This window comes from Hemiscyllium ocellatum, chromosome 2, assembly GCF_020745735.1.
Source record: "Hemiscyllium ocellatum isolate sHemOce1 chromosome 2, sHemOce1.pat.X.cur, whole genome shotgun sequence".
Lineage (NCBI taxonomy): Eukaryota > Metazoa > Chordata > Chondrichthyes > Orectolobiformes > Hemiscylliidae > Hemiscyllium > Hemiscyllium ocellatum.
In genome coordinates this window covers 136,716,372-136,729,988 of record NC_083402.1, presented here as the reverse complement: position 1 = coordinate 136,729,988, position 13,617 = coordinate 136,716,372, and the positions used below count along the sequence as shown (strand labels likewise).

The following is a 13,617-nucleotide window of genomic DNA, read 5'->3' as shown; positions in this document are numbered from 1 at the left end:
CTTGCAAGTTGCTATTCTGTGCAATGATGGCCTAATCAAACATGCTACCTACATCATCCTTTGCTTGTGCCACAGGGATCCTTGCTGTCGTTCAGGTTCTGAAAATCTGCAGTTCAAGTTTCTTCACTTGATGATGCTTCCCATACAACACCTCATAGGAGAGTAACAATAAACACAACTCCCCACATGCCACACATTGGGCAAGCTAACCTTCCATATCTAAAGCTAACGTTTGGATTATTCACTCTAAGAATTAATCACCCCTGCTCAGCCGTTCAGCTTCTTTTTGTGTGTTTATAAATGGGATATTCAAGGATAAGAGTAAGAATTGATTTCTACAAGGTGAAAAATTTTTAAAAAGGCAAGAACAACTCCTCGTCCAACTGCACCAACTCATGAAACTCCCAGCACTCTGTTCGGGTTGAACTCAGGAACTAAGTCACACCAACAAGAGAGTATTCAGATGTGGAATTCATCAAAAACAAGGAAGACCTATCAAGCAAAAGACATTGTGACAAAAGACTCCTCATCCTGACCTACCGTGTAACAGTATTAAAACAAGAAGATTACTTCTCCCATCTCAATGTTCACCTTTCATCACACACATCAAAGCAATCAGAGATCATTCTGACATCATGGTGGAACAATGTCAGCACTTGACAGCAAAAGATATGCAGGAAATAAATGGCTACCCATCTTTCCAGATGTTAATATTCAGTGTTCTTGCTCAAGTAGATCACCCACTCACGCAAGTGAACATGATTTTATAAAGTCAGAGATTTGAGAGAAAAGATTGTGATGAACATGATATACTTGTTTCAGCAGTTGCATAATGGGTTAAACAAGGGAAAGGAGAAAGTGAGGACTGCAGATGCTGGAGATCAGAGCTGAAAATGTGTTGCTGGAAAAGCGCAGCAGATCAGACAGCATCCAAGGAGCAGGAGAGTCGACGTTTTGGGCATGAGCCCTTCTTCAGGAATGACTGAAGAAGGGCTCATGCCCGAAACGTCGACTCTCCTGCTCCTTGGATGCTGCCTGACCTGCTGCGCTTTTCCAGCAACACATTTTCAGCTCTTAAACAAGGGAAAACCTGTTTTGGCGGGGGAAAACCTAAGATAGATAGTCTGAAAAGGTTAACCCTGGAGCCTTTGTATAACTGGCCACTGAGGTATGTATGACTGTCTCTGGGAAAATCTGGTCAGTTCTACTTGTGTGTTGTAGTTACTCCAGTGACCTCCACTGTTAACAGCCATGTAACTTAGGTTAGTCTGTCTTTTACCAACTATAATACAGCTGAATAGTCTTAACATAAACTGTTGTCTTAGCTAGTACAGCAAACGTTCAATAACCGGCACTTATGGGACCAGGGGTATGCCAATTGATCCAATATTTTGGTTGATCAAGAGGTCCACATAATCACTATAAAAGTACATACTAAATCATGGAAAAGTAATGCAGGGTATAGATATCACTGTTACACTCTATTTACAGCATAAGTAACTTAAATAATAATGCAACTTTGCCATAAATAAAACACAGTGATGGATGGTCTTCTCACACTCTGGTCTCCCTCCTATACGAAGCATGTTGTGAAAGGGTTCAGAAGAAATTTACAAGGATGTTGCCAGGGTTGTAGGATTTGAGCTATAGGGAGAGGCTGAATAGACTGGGGTTGTTTTCCCTGGAGCGTCGGAGGCTGAGGGGTGACCTTACAGAGTTTTATAAAATCATGAGGGGCATGGATAGGGTAAATAGACAAGGTCTTTTCCCTGGGTTGGGGAAGTTCAGAACTAGAGGGCATAGACTTAAGGTGAGAGGGGAAAGATTTAAAAGGGACCTAAGAGACAACTTTTTAATACAGAGGATGATGTGTGTATGGAATGAGCTGCCAGAGGAAGTGGTGGAGGCTGGTACCGTTACAGCATTTAAAAGGCATCTGGATGGAAATATGAATAGGAAAAAGGGTTTAGAGAGATATGGGCAAAATACTGGCAAATGGGACTAGATTAAGTTACGATATCTGGATGGCAGGGATGAGCTAGACCAAAGGGTCTGTTTCCGTTCTATGACTTGCACCCTTAACTGACTACTCGAAAATCATGGAGGATGCAATAATACAGTAAATGTCTGGTATTTTAGTTATATAATTTTTACTGGTTTATCAGGAGGGCCTGTTCATAAGATCCTGGTTTAAACAAAGTTAGTTATATCTAATAAATTACTTCTTGTTGTCAATGATCTCTTCTGCTAAAGACATATCAGCAGTTAATCCTTCACCACTTAATGCTAGTAAGTCCTGTAGACAAGTATTACAGGAGGAATTGATGGCAGTATTTCCACTGAAAGGAGATTCCAGCAAACTGGGTAGCAGCTGAGGAGATGCCTTGGGACAAATGCCTAATATCGGATACTAGAGCCATTGAGCTGTAAACCTATTCTTTTTCCCGCAGACGAACGTGTGCTTGCCAAGGGCTAAACCAAGACACTTGTGGAGCTTCGTTTTCCTTTGGCTGCTCCTGGAGTATGTACTATAACGGGTGTAAGTTCGCAAGAAGCAAAGCCCCCAGGAAATTCAGGCTACTCGGTGATGACCCCAAAGAGGTCAGTGGCAACTCAGCAGGTCTCTGAGTCTTTGATTTGTGAGGCATTTTCTTCTGTTATTGCTGCACACTGGTTAGAATTTGGAATAGGATTGCATTTGGCGTTCTAGCCAGAGGCTCTCTCACCAAAGCTGCATTTAAGGAGATGGTATGCAGTGCAATCCTGATTTCCCTTCCATTAGCTTTAATGGGTAAAGAGCTGTTTGACCACAGGTGCTGGTTTGCAAGGTTATGTGGAAAAGGCCTTGCATCTGGACTGCTGAGGTGAATCATTCAAATCTCAGGAGTTAAAATTCTGTCAGGTCCCTTCCTGTCTAGTGAGGTGGGTGGCTCAGTGGTTAGCACTGCTACCTCACAGCGCCAGGATCCCAGGTTCAATTCCAACCTCGGACGACTGTCCGTGTGAAGTTTACACATTCTCCCTGTGAGTGCGTGGGTTTTCTCTGGTTTCCTCCCACAATCCAAAGACCTGCAGGTCAGGCGGATTGACCATGCCAAGTTGCCCTGTATAGTCCAGGAATGTGCAGGCTAGGTGGATAAGCCATGGGAAGTGCAGGGTTACAGGAATAGGGTGGGTCTGGCAGGGTGCTGTACGGTGGGGTGGGGTGGGGAGTGCGTACCTGATGGGCTGAATGGCCTGCTTCACACTAGGGATTCTCTGATAATTCCCCTTTCGATTTGGTGCAAGGTTTGAATCCTGCTGCAAACTGTCCTGTCAAGTGGTTATCAGCTGTGAAATCTGGCTGACAGGCAGTGTGATGACTGCATCTGTTTGATACGAATGATCCTCCCCAAAAACAAGACAAAATACCTGCAAGGAAGTCAGCCCTGCTTCTGTTCAGGTGCCATCTCCCCCAGAGCCAGTCTCAGTGTTCCAGGCGTCTGACACTCTCTGTTCTGCACTGTCTTTCCAGCCACAAATACGTGTGTTATACCCTCCAACGTATAAGACTATAAGACATAGGAGTGCAAGTAAGGCCATTCGGCCCATCGAGTCCACTCCGCCATTTAATCATGGCTGATGGGCACTTCAACTCCACTTACCTGCATTTTCCCCGTAGCCCTTAATTCCTTGTGACATCAAGAATTTATCAATCTCTGCCTTGAAGATGTTTAGTATCCCAGCCTCCACTGCACTCTGCAGCAATGAATTCCACAGGCCCATCACTCTCTGGCTGAAGAAATATCTCCGCATTTCTGTTCTGAATTTACCCCCTCTAATTCTAAGGCTGTGCCCACGGGTCCTAGTCCCCTCGCCTAACGGAAACAATATCCTAGCGTCCACCCTTTCCAAGCCATGTATTATCTTGTAAGTTTCTATTAGATCTCCCCTTAACCTTCTAAACTCCAATGAGTACAATCCCAGGATCCTCAGCCGTTCCTCGTATGTTAGACCTGCCATTCCAGGGATCATCCGTGTGAATCTCCGCTGGACACGCTCCAGTGCCAGTATGTCCCTCCTGAGGTGTGGGGACCAAAACTGGACACAGTACTCCAAATCGGGCCTAACCAGAGCTTTATAAAGTCTCAGTAGCACATCGCTGCTTTTATATTACAACTCTCTTGAGATAAATGACAACATTGCATTGGCTTTCTTAATCACAGATTCAACCTGCATGTTTCCCTTTAGAGAATCCTCGATTAGCGCTCCCAGATCCCTTTGTACTTTGGCTTTATGAATTTTCTCACTGTTTAGAAAGTAGTCTATGCTTGTATTCTTTTTTCCAAAGTGCAAGACCTCGCATTTGCTCACATTGAACTTTATCACCCATTTCCGGGACCACTCTCCCAAACTGTCTAGATCCTTCTGCAGCCTCCCCACTTCCTCAGTACTACCTGCCTGTCCACCTAACTTCGTGTCATTGGCAAACTTCGCTAGAATGGACCCAATGCCTTCATCCAGATCATTAGTATATAACGTGAACAGTTGTGGCCCCAACACTGAACCCTGTGGGACACCGCTTGTTACCGGCTGCCATTCCGAAAAAGAACCTTTTATCCCAACTCTCTGCCTTCTGTCAGACAGCCAATCCTCAATCCATGCCAGTAGCTCACCTCGGACACCATGGGCCCTCACCTTATTCAGCAGCCTCCCGTGTGGCACCTTATCAAAGGCCTTTTGGAAGTCTAGATAGACCACATCCACTGGGTTTCCCTGGTCTAACCTACTTGTCACCTCTTCAAAGAATTCTAACAGTGTGTCAGGCATGACCTCCCCTTACTAAATCCATGTTGACTTGTTCTAATCTGACCCTGCTCTTCCAAGAATTTAGAAACCTCATCCTTAATCATGGATTCTAGAATTTTACCAACAACCGAGGTTAGGCTAATTGGCCTATATCTTTCCATCTTTTGTCTTGATCCTTTCTGGAACAATGGGGTTACAACAGCAGTCTTCCAATCATCCAGGACTTTCCCTGACTCCGGTGACTTTTGAAAGATCTCAACCAATGCCTCCACTATTTCCTCAGCCACCTCCCTCAGAACTCTAGGATGTAGCCCATCGGGGCCAGGAGATTTGTCAATTTTAAGACCATTTAGCCTTTCTAGCACTATCTCTTTTGTAATGGCAACCATACTCAACTCAGCCCCCGACTCCCTTTAATTGTTGGCATATTACTCATGTCTTCCACTGTGAAGACTGACGCAAAGTACTTATTAAGTTTTCCAGCTATTTCCTTATCTCCCATCACTAGCCTTCCAGCATCAGTTTGAAGTGGCCCAATGTCTACTTTTGCCTGTCGTTTGTTTCTTATGTATTGAAAGAAACTTTTACTATCATTTCTAATATTACTGGCTAGCCTACCTTCATATTTTATCCTCTCCTTTCTTATTTCTGTCTTTGTTATCCTGTGTTTGTTTTTGTAGCCTTCCCAATCTTCTGATTTCCCAGTGCTCTTGGCCACTTTATAGGATCTTTCTTCTTTAATACATTTCCTGACTTCCTTTGTCAGCCATGACTGTCTAATCTCTCCCCGGATGATCTTTCTTTTCTTGGGGATGAACCTCTGTACTGTGTCCTCAATTATACCCACAAACTCCTGCCATTTTTGCTCTACTGTCTTCCCTGCTAGGCTCTGCTTCCAGTCGATTTTCGTCAGTTCCTCTCTCATGCCCTCATAATTACCTTTGTTTAACTGTAACACCATTACATCCGATTTTGCCTTCTCTCTTTCAAACTGCAGACTGAACTCTATCATATTATAATTGCTGCTTCCTAAGTGTTCCCTTACTTTAAGATCTTTTATAAAGTCTGGTTCATTACATAGCACTAGGTCCAGAATAGCCTGCTCCCTTGTGGGCTCCATGACAAGCTGTTCCAAAAAGTCATCCTGTAAGCCTTCCAAGAATTCCCTTTCTTTGGATCCACTGGCAACATTATTTACCCAGTCCACCTGCATATTGAAGTCTCCCATGATCACCGTGACCTTGCCTTTCTGACATGCCTTCTCTATTTCCCGGTACATGTTGCGCCCCTGGTCCTGACCACTGTTAGGAGGTCTGTACATAACTCCCATTGTGGTTTTTTTGCCTTTGTGGTTCCTCAATTCCACCCCCACAGACTCCACATCATCCGACCCTATGTCATTCAGTGCCATAGATTTAATTTTGTTCTCAACTAGCAAGGCCACCCGACCCCTCTGCCCACTTCCCTGTCTTTTCGATAAGTTGGATGTTTAACTGCTAGTCCTGAACCCCCTGCAACCATGAATCTGTGATGCCTACCAGATCATAATCATTCACGATGATCTGTGCCGTTAGTTCATCTACTTTGTTACGAATGCTACGAGCATTCAGGTAAAGTGCCTTAATGCTAACATTCTTATCATTAGAGATATTGGAAGTCATAAGATGTCCTAATTATGTACTTGAATGTGGACTGGGAGGCTCTTGGAAACATTATTAATCAGCTGGTGAGTTCTTCCACAGCAAAATAAAAAAAAGCAATTTAAAGGGGCAACTCTACAACTGATGCATTGTTCTTGGGGCAAATGAGAGATTCTAGTCCTTCATACAGCTCCAGTTCCTCATCCAACATACAGGATTGTGAAATCTCTCCAAAATACAACTTTTGAATCTTTTGTTAGTTCCTTTTCTGATGATTGCTTTCCATCTTTCTACTCAGGAGGAAAAACTAGAGTCGAATCTGCAAAACCTGGCAAACCTATTGGCACCTGTTTACAAGAGGTTTGCCCCAGAGGCTTTCAACAATCAAGTGAGTGGTTGCTGTGTTTAATTTCACACACACTTCTTCCATATACGTACGGTAAACTTCAGAGACTCGTTCAACAGGAGGGCCAATGGTTGCAGAGGCAGAGTCTCAGAAAATTTACCTCAAACTTCTATTGTTTTCCAAGACCCACTGACAATAAAGATGATCCAGTTGTACTGGAGACAGTGACATAACATTGATGCATTATTCAGAAATACTTCTCGATGCGGTCAGACACAATGCAGGTTAATTTTGACTTTGAGTGATGGTTTTAAAATGCACAATATCAATTGAGTCGCTTTCCTGATGTTGCAATCAGTGGAGAGTGGGGCTGAATCAGTATTGTTCTTTTTACAATATCAACCAAAGTCTCAATTCCTCAAATATGTCCGATGAGGTTAAAGTAGAAAATGGCAGCGGGCATTACTGCCAGCCTGGTTTGAAACTTAAGACTCTTTGTCAGGAAGCATTTCTTCACACAAAAGGCAGTGCACGGCTAGATCTCCTCCCCCAACAAGCAATTGAGGTTGCTAAAACATTTTGTGACTGAGATGGATAGATTTTGTTTGGATAAGGCTTTGATCTGTAATGAAGGTGGGGATGTGCAGTTGCAATATGTGATCTAACCGAATGGCGGAATGAGTTTGAGGGGCTGAATAGCCTATTCCTGCTCCTTTTAAAAACTCTCTAGATCATTTGAAACATAATTCCTTATCGACTCTAAGATCCATAAGTCTGAATGGGATATTTTGTTTTGTTTTTTCATGTTCCAGGTGAGTACTGTTTGATGCATCACTTTATACTGCTTATATAGCCCGGATTAATATGGAAGAACCCTGTGAGAAAGCTGCATGCTTCATGTCTCACATCTCAGTGGGTGCAGCCTGAGGTCCCTGGTGGAAGCTGGCACTCCACAGCATGCTTCCTGTAAGTACAATGAGTTCCATCAGCTTGCAGGCAAAGTTTGTCCTGTCTGTGCATTCAGATGAACACTAGTGTTTTGAGGAGGGATTTCAGCAAGGTGTACATTTTTACGTTTGCCTCAACTGTAGAATTTTCTGATGATTTTATTGTGAAGAGTAGTCCAACTGGATCATCTTTAGTGACTTGTCTGCATGATGAGCCTGGCACCAAAGTTGAAGACAGAGGTTTTCCTAGTTCATTATAAGGATCTTGCTTGTCCTCTAAATATGGAAGGTCACAGATGCCTTAGCTCAGCGTTAGGAATGGTATCCCTTGCATACACTGTGTGCTAATCTTGCTGAGTCGGATGTCCTTTAAAAAAATCCAACTGGAGCCCAAGTTGACTAAGATCCACTCAAAATGTCTTCACACCAATCTGTAGTTCTAAGTTGCATGTGATGTTTGGATTATCCATCGGATTAACCTGACATTAGCGTTTTGGAAATTGGGTGGGAGGGGGGCAAGTAGGTGCCATGTTCCTCAACTCTGTTCAGCACCAATGAAGGGTCGACAAAGAATACAAACATTTCAACTGAAAGACTTGTTGAACTTGTGATGGCAAGGTGACTGCTTGGCAGGAACGGAACCCTTTCCAGCTGATGAGTGAGTCTACAATGCATTTTCCCTGCAAGATCTCTTTCTGCAGACCTTGATGTGATGTTGGGAATATCAAGAAGCGTGGTGTGGTTCTAACCATCAAGAAAATATCATTGGACAAAGCACAGTAACTTTGCTATCTGGGACTTGGATGAGAATCATACTGCTGAAGACTATAACAATAGCCGAGAGGCAGTCACTGAATTTAGCCATTTTCTCTTGTTGTTGGTGCCATCATGCAGTTGGGCTGCTTTAGCCAAGCCTGTGAAAAGGACATTTTTGTAAAATCCTTTGCCGTTCGGTTGCCTTCAGCAATGTTCCAGTATGAGTAAAGATACTGGTAATCACTGGAAAAGAGAGATCTACCTTGGCAGCATCATCAAAAATTATCTGCAGTCACACAAGAGACAAAATAGTTTTCTAGCTCCTCCAGAAACTGAAGCCAGGACAATTGAGGGCATGTGGCCTATCATGTACCAGTCAAGAATAAACTCCACATCCGTTTTCCAGGAACTTTACTGAGTCTGTCTCCCCAGTCTCAAAGTTGTATTCTTGCCATAGGTTCCTTAGTAACCATACAAAATGGCATTATCTTTTCAAGTGAAAACTATTTGGAACATTGAATCTTGACACCAACATATAACTTGCCTGAAACATCGATTTTCCTGCTCCTCGGATGCTGCCTGAAGTGCTGTGCTTTTCCAGCACCACTCTAATCTAGAATCTGATTTCCAGAATCTACAGTCCTTGTTTTTACCTCAAATCCTGGAAGAGGACAACGTGAGCAGGGACTGTTTTATGCAGGAAACTGTCTGGCTGTACACAATGCAAGGCCCAGGACATTTTGACGTCTAGACCTCAGATCCTGGGCCCAGTCGTTCTCTTGCCTGAACTTGACACAAAGCGCTGCAGCCGGTCAGTGGAAGTGGCATTCCGATTGGCAGGAACCCACCACTGGAGACCCAATGAAAGAAATTGTGAGGCGGGACTTGAGCATCACAGTCAGGGATGCTGAAGTGATGCCTTTGTCAGAGGAGTGCTCATGGATTTCCTGTGGAAATGTAGAACTGTTGCTTCTCTTGGGCTACTTTCAGGTTTTGTTAGAAATCTTAATTTTTCTGAGTCTCTCCTGGTGTGAGTTCTTCTTTCTGTATAATGGCCTGCTCCATGAGACCCCGGGTTAAAATTAAATTTAGAGCCCAGAGTTGCTGCCTATGCCCAATCTGCGTATTCAACGAGTGGCCTCTACAGTCTTCTACTGTCTTTCATTCATATAATCAAGAGAATAGATCAAGATGGCAGAACAATCAAGCATGCTGGTAGACTTTATACAACAGCAACATCAACACACATTGGAAGAAGATGATCAATGTTAATAACAACTTTTAGCAGAAATGACCGAATATGAGCGTAAATCAGTTCATGCATTCCTCACGATGCCCTTGACTGCTGGATGACTTGATCACCTATCACTTCTGTTTTTTTGCTTCTTAATCGCTACTTAATTCCTACTTCGACCATCATTAAAATTAGCCTCCTCCTATTCTCCTCGCCACACCAGAGGGTGCCACAATGGCTTGTGATTACTCTCTGTTGCGCAGCTCTGTACTCTGCCTTTTCTGGCCTGCACCAACATTGATTGAGAATTCTCTTCATTGCAAAAGTAAGATGATTGCTGGTGCTTGCGTGACATTGTAGATGTAAGATTGAGCATAAGGAATTTAACAACGGAGGTATGCCAACTGTTGTAGTAGTCCTCAACTTCGTGTTCAACTGAGTGAAGTGAAAACCCAGCAGAAAGCTTCCAGTGATGTTTATTGCTTAGAAGCCCTTTCAGATACCGCTGACCTGGTGGTGCCATTGAAAATTAGCAGCTAATGCAGAGATATCCTAACCTGTTATCAAAGCACCGAACATGCTGTGTGGGCATGATGGGCTACTTGTGTGAAGCTGAAAGTTGACCTCACTGGTGACTTTGCAATTCTTGATGGATGTTACCACTGGCAGAGAAATCCTCACAATGAGCAGAGTAATTCAAGATGACCAGCTTCTTGAATTCTTTTTTAGTGCTTCTCTTTCACTTTCCACTCCATATGCTGAAGCAACAAAGGTTGGCAACTTGAAGCAGTGAAGTGTCAGTGAGAAAGGTTCATTCTGACATGATTACATCTTTGATCCCCAGCCCCAGGTGAAGATGTCATTGAGTTGATAGTTTATTAGCAGCATTACGTTGCTATATAACACCATAAGGCTGTTCGTGGCATTGGCATTCTCGGTGCATGTGTCATAACTCAAGCATCTAACTCAATAAGGCTAGGAACTCCCTGCTTTAGTGCAGAGTAGAATGGGTTTTGATAAAGCAGACACATTGATGTCTTAATATCTGACCATTACTGCACATCAGGTAGCCATGCAAGATTTCCAGTGCCTAGCCAATATCTGTTCTTTAATCGGCATCACAAAAGAACAGATTATCTGGCTATATCACATTACTTGTGGATGGTATACACTGCTACCCTTTTTCTTGGTACTGCAGAGAGTGAATATTGAAGGTGGTTGAGTAGTTTGCCTAGATAATGTTGAGCTGCTCGAGTATTGTTGGAGCCGCATCCATCCAAGCAAATGGGAAGTATTCCATCACACTCCTGACTTGTGCCTTGTCCTTAGGAATAGGCAGTGGAGAGTAGCATTTTTTCTAATTTTGTTTTCATTCATCACATACTCCCAATGTAAGCATGTGGCACTTAGAACCAGAAGTCAACACTGCAACTGCATCAGCACATCAGTCGCCAGGCGTGGAATGTTTGCTGTTTGCAAATTAAGGAGCAATGCTTGGGGGAGATAGGAGGTGAATTACTCATTAGAGAAATCCTAGCCCCTTACCTGCCCTTGTAGCCACAGTATTTACAGAGGAACCTCAATTATTTGAGCGATGAGAGCGGGGAGTATTTTGTTCGGATAATCTAATGCCAGATAACACAATTTACACAAGCACTGAGACCTTGCGATCTCGTCCAGATAATCCAAAATCCGGATAGTCGAATGCCGAATAACTGACATTCCTCTGTATATGGCTTGTCCAGTTTGATTTCTGGTGGATGATAATCCCCAGCATTTTAATGTGTACAAATTAGTTTCTGCTTTTCCTAAAACTACACTTCTGAAGACTGAAATGGTTGGAAAGTACTTTGAAACATCTGGTAGATGTAGGAAATACTATTAAAAATGCAGGTTTTTCTATTTATTTTTTCATTCATTCCTTCTTTGAAATCACACTTACCAATATAAATAACACAACCTCCCATATACCTGTCCTTTGTGGCCCAGGAATCCCATGTCGTACAGTCATACAGCACTGAAACAGACCCTTTGCTCCAACCAGTCCATGCTGACCATAATCGCAAACTAAACTAGTCCTGCACCTACCTCCAAACCTTTCCTATTCGTGCACTCATCTAAGTGTCTTTTAAACATAACTGTGCTCACATCCACTATTTCCTCAGGAAATTCATTCCACACGCAAACCACCTTTCTGTGTAAAATATTTGCCCCTCCTCATGTATTTTCTAAATCTCTCTCCTCTCACCTTAAAAATATGCCCATGTCCTAAAGAAAGCTTACAACTTCTTACAAACCCTAATTTCCCACTCAATCAGACTTTCTCTACCCTTAATCTGACATCATACCCTCCATATCACATAAAACATATCTGCACTGAATAAAAACTCCTACTAAGTTACTAAAACTCCTATTAAATTATTAGAACTCCTACTAAATTTTTAAAACTCTCTACTAATTTATTAAAACTCCTACTAAATTACATTGGACATTTCTTCTCAACCATTCAGTTACTTCTTGAAATAATTTCAACAAATTTTCCACACGACTAAAGACACTAGTTTTCGTGGAAACAAACAGAAAATTGACATGAAATGCTCAAACCCCTTTGAAAAAGTCTTTCAGGGTCTATGAACTGGGATGGCAGTTTGATATTCATTACAAAAATCATGCTAAGGATCTACAGAGGAACCTCGATTATCTGAAGGACACAGGGGAGGCAGTATTTCCTTTGGTTAATCAAATTCCAAATAATCAAATGCCGGATAACATAGTTCAGCCGAGCACTTGAACTTCACAATCTTCCCGGATAATCCGGTATTCAGATAATCAAATGCTGGATAATTGAGGTTCCTCTGTGTTCCAAAGCCATTGTCAGGCTAACTGATCTATAATTTCTGGCGTTCTAACTCATTCTCTTGCTCCAGAAACATAAATATGCACTCACGCTGTGCTGCTGATATGAAAGCCGCACCTTTGATGTACCACCTTCAGATGAGACGTTTGACATTGATCCTATCCGCTCTTTCAGGTGCATGTAAAAACATAACCTGTCATTTCGTGTTTGCCCACTTCTGGACCTTGCTGTGAACAAGTATGGCAGAGGGTTCCTAACCTGACAGTAATCCACAATGCTTCAAAACTAGTTCTTTAACTGTAATGGGCTTTGGGATGTGCAGGGATTGTGAAAGGTGCTGCGTAAGTGCAAATCATCCTTTTTCAAGAATAAAATGTAAATTCCAGAGTTGACCTTTAATAAAGCACTATCAAATATTCTCGTATTCACTTCATACAAACTGAGGCAATGGGCATAAGTGTAAGAAAGAGATGTAATCAAATGTAGCCCTCTCTGCTTTTACTAGTAAAAAGTCTATTAACAGCTATCTTTGTTAAAGCAAAGCTTATTAAATCACGAGATTGCTAAAGCACAATAGTTTTCTCATTCCCTTTCTATGCCCTCCTAAACTTGTCACTTCTACTGCTTTACTTGCTGGACCCTGGCTGGAGTCTGACTTATACTTTCATATTGTACTTTGACTGGAAGCACAGAGGCCCATTACTGTGTTGAAACAGCTGCATCCCTTAGAAAAGATTGCTTGACTGACATCTTTGGCTTTCTCATTCATATTTATGTTTATTTGTAGAAGAAAAATAGCTTTCGAGTTCTTGCACTGTCTGGTATTGATACATTAAAGAGTCTGGGTGATTGGCATTTCTGCTTGCCTCATGTGAAATTAGATTTCTTTAAAGGAGTTGAAAGTATGGACGTATGACCTTTTTAAAAAAAGGAACTTCTTTAACATAATCTACTGTCATTATGTAGTTCATTGGCTCCATACAAAATGCATAATGGATAAATGGACATGGAAGGTCAGAGGTTGACATAAATGGTACGAGGAAAGGGAG

The 13,617-nt window shown here is 42.4% G+C and overlaps 1 protein-coding gene across 4 annotated transcripts in view; it reads left to right on the top strand.

The window, feature by feature from the left end:
* Positions 1-13,617, top strand: part of LOC132825315 (methylcytosine dioxygenase TET2-like) — a 181,783-nt gene that overhangs the window by 140,626 nt on the left and 27,540 nt on the right. For all 4 annotated transcript variants that reach the window (XM_060840441.1, XM_060840451.1, XM_060840432.1 and 1 more), the window contains 2 exons: positions 2,451-2,601; positions 6,727-6,816. In XM_060840441.1, coding sequence (XP_060696424.1) covers positions 2,451-2,601; positions 6,727-6,816 — 241 coding nt within the window. The remainder of the gene's footprint in view (positions 1-2,450; positions 2,602-6,726; positions 6,817-13,617) is intronic.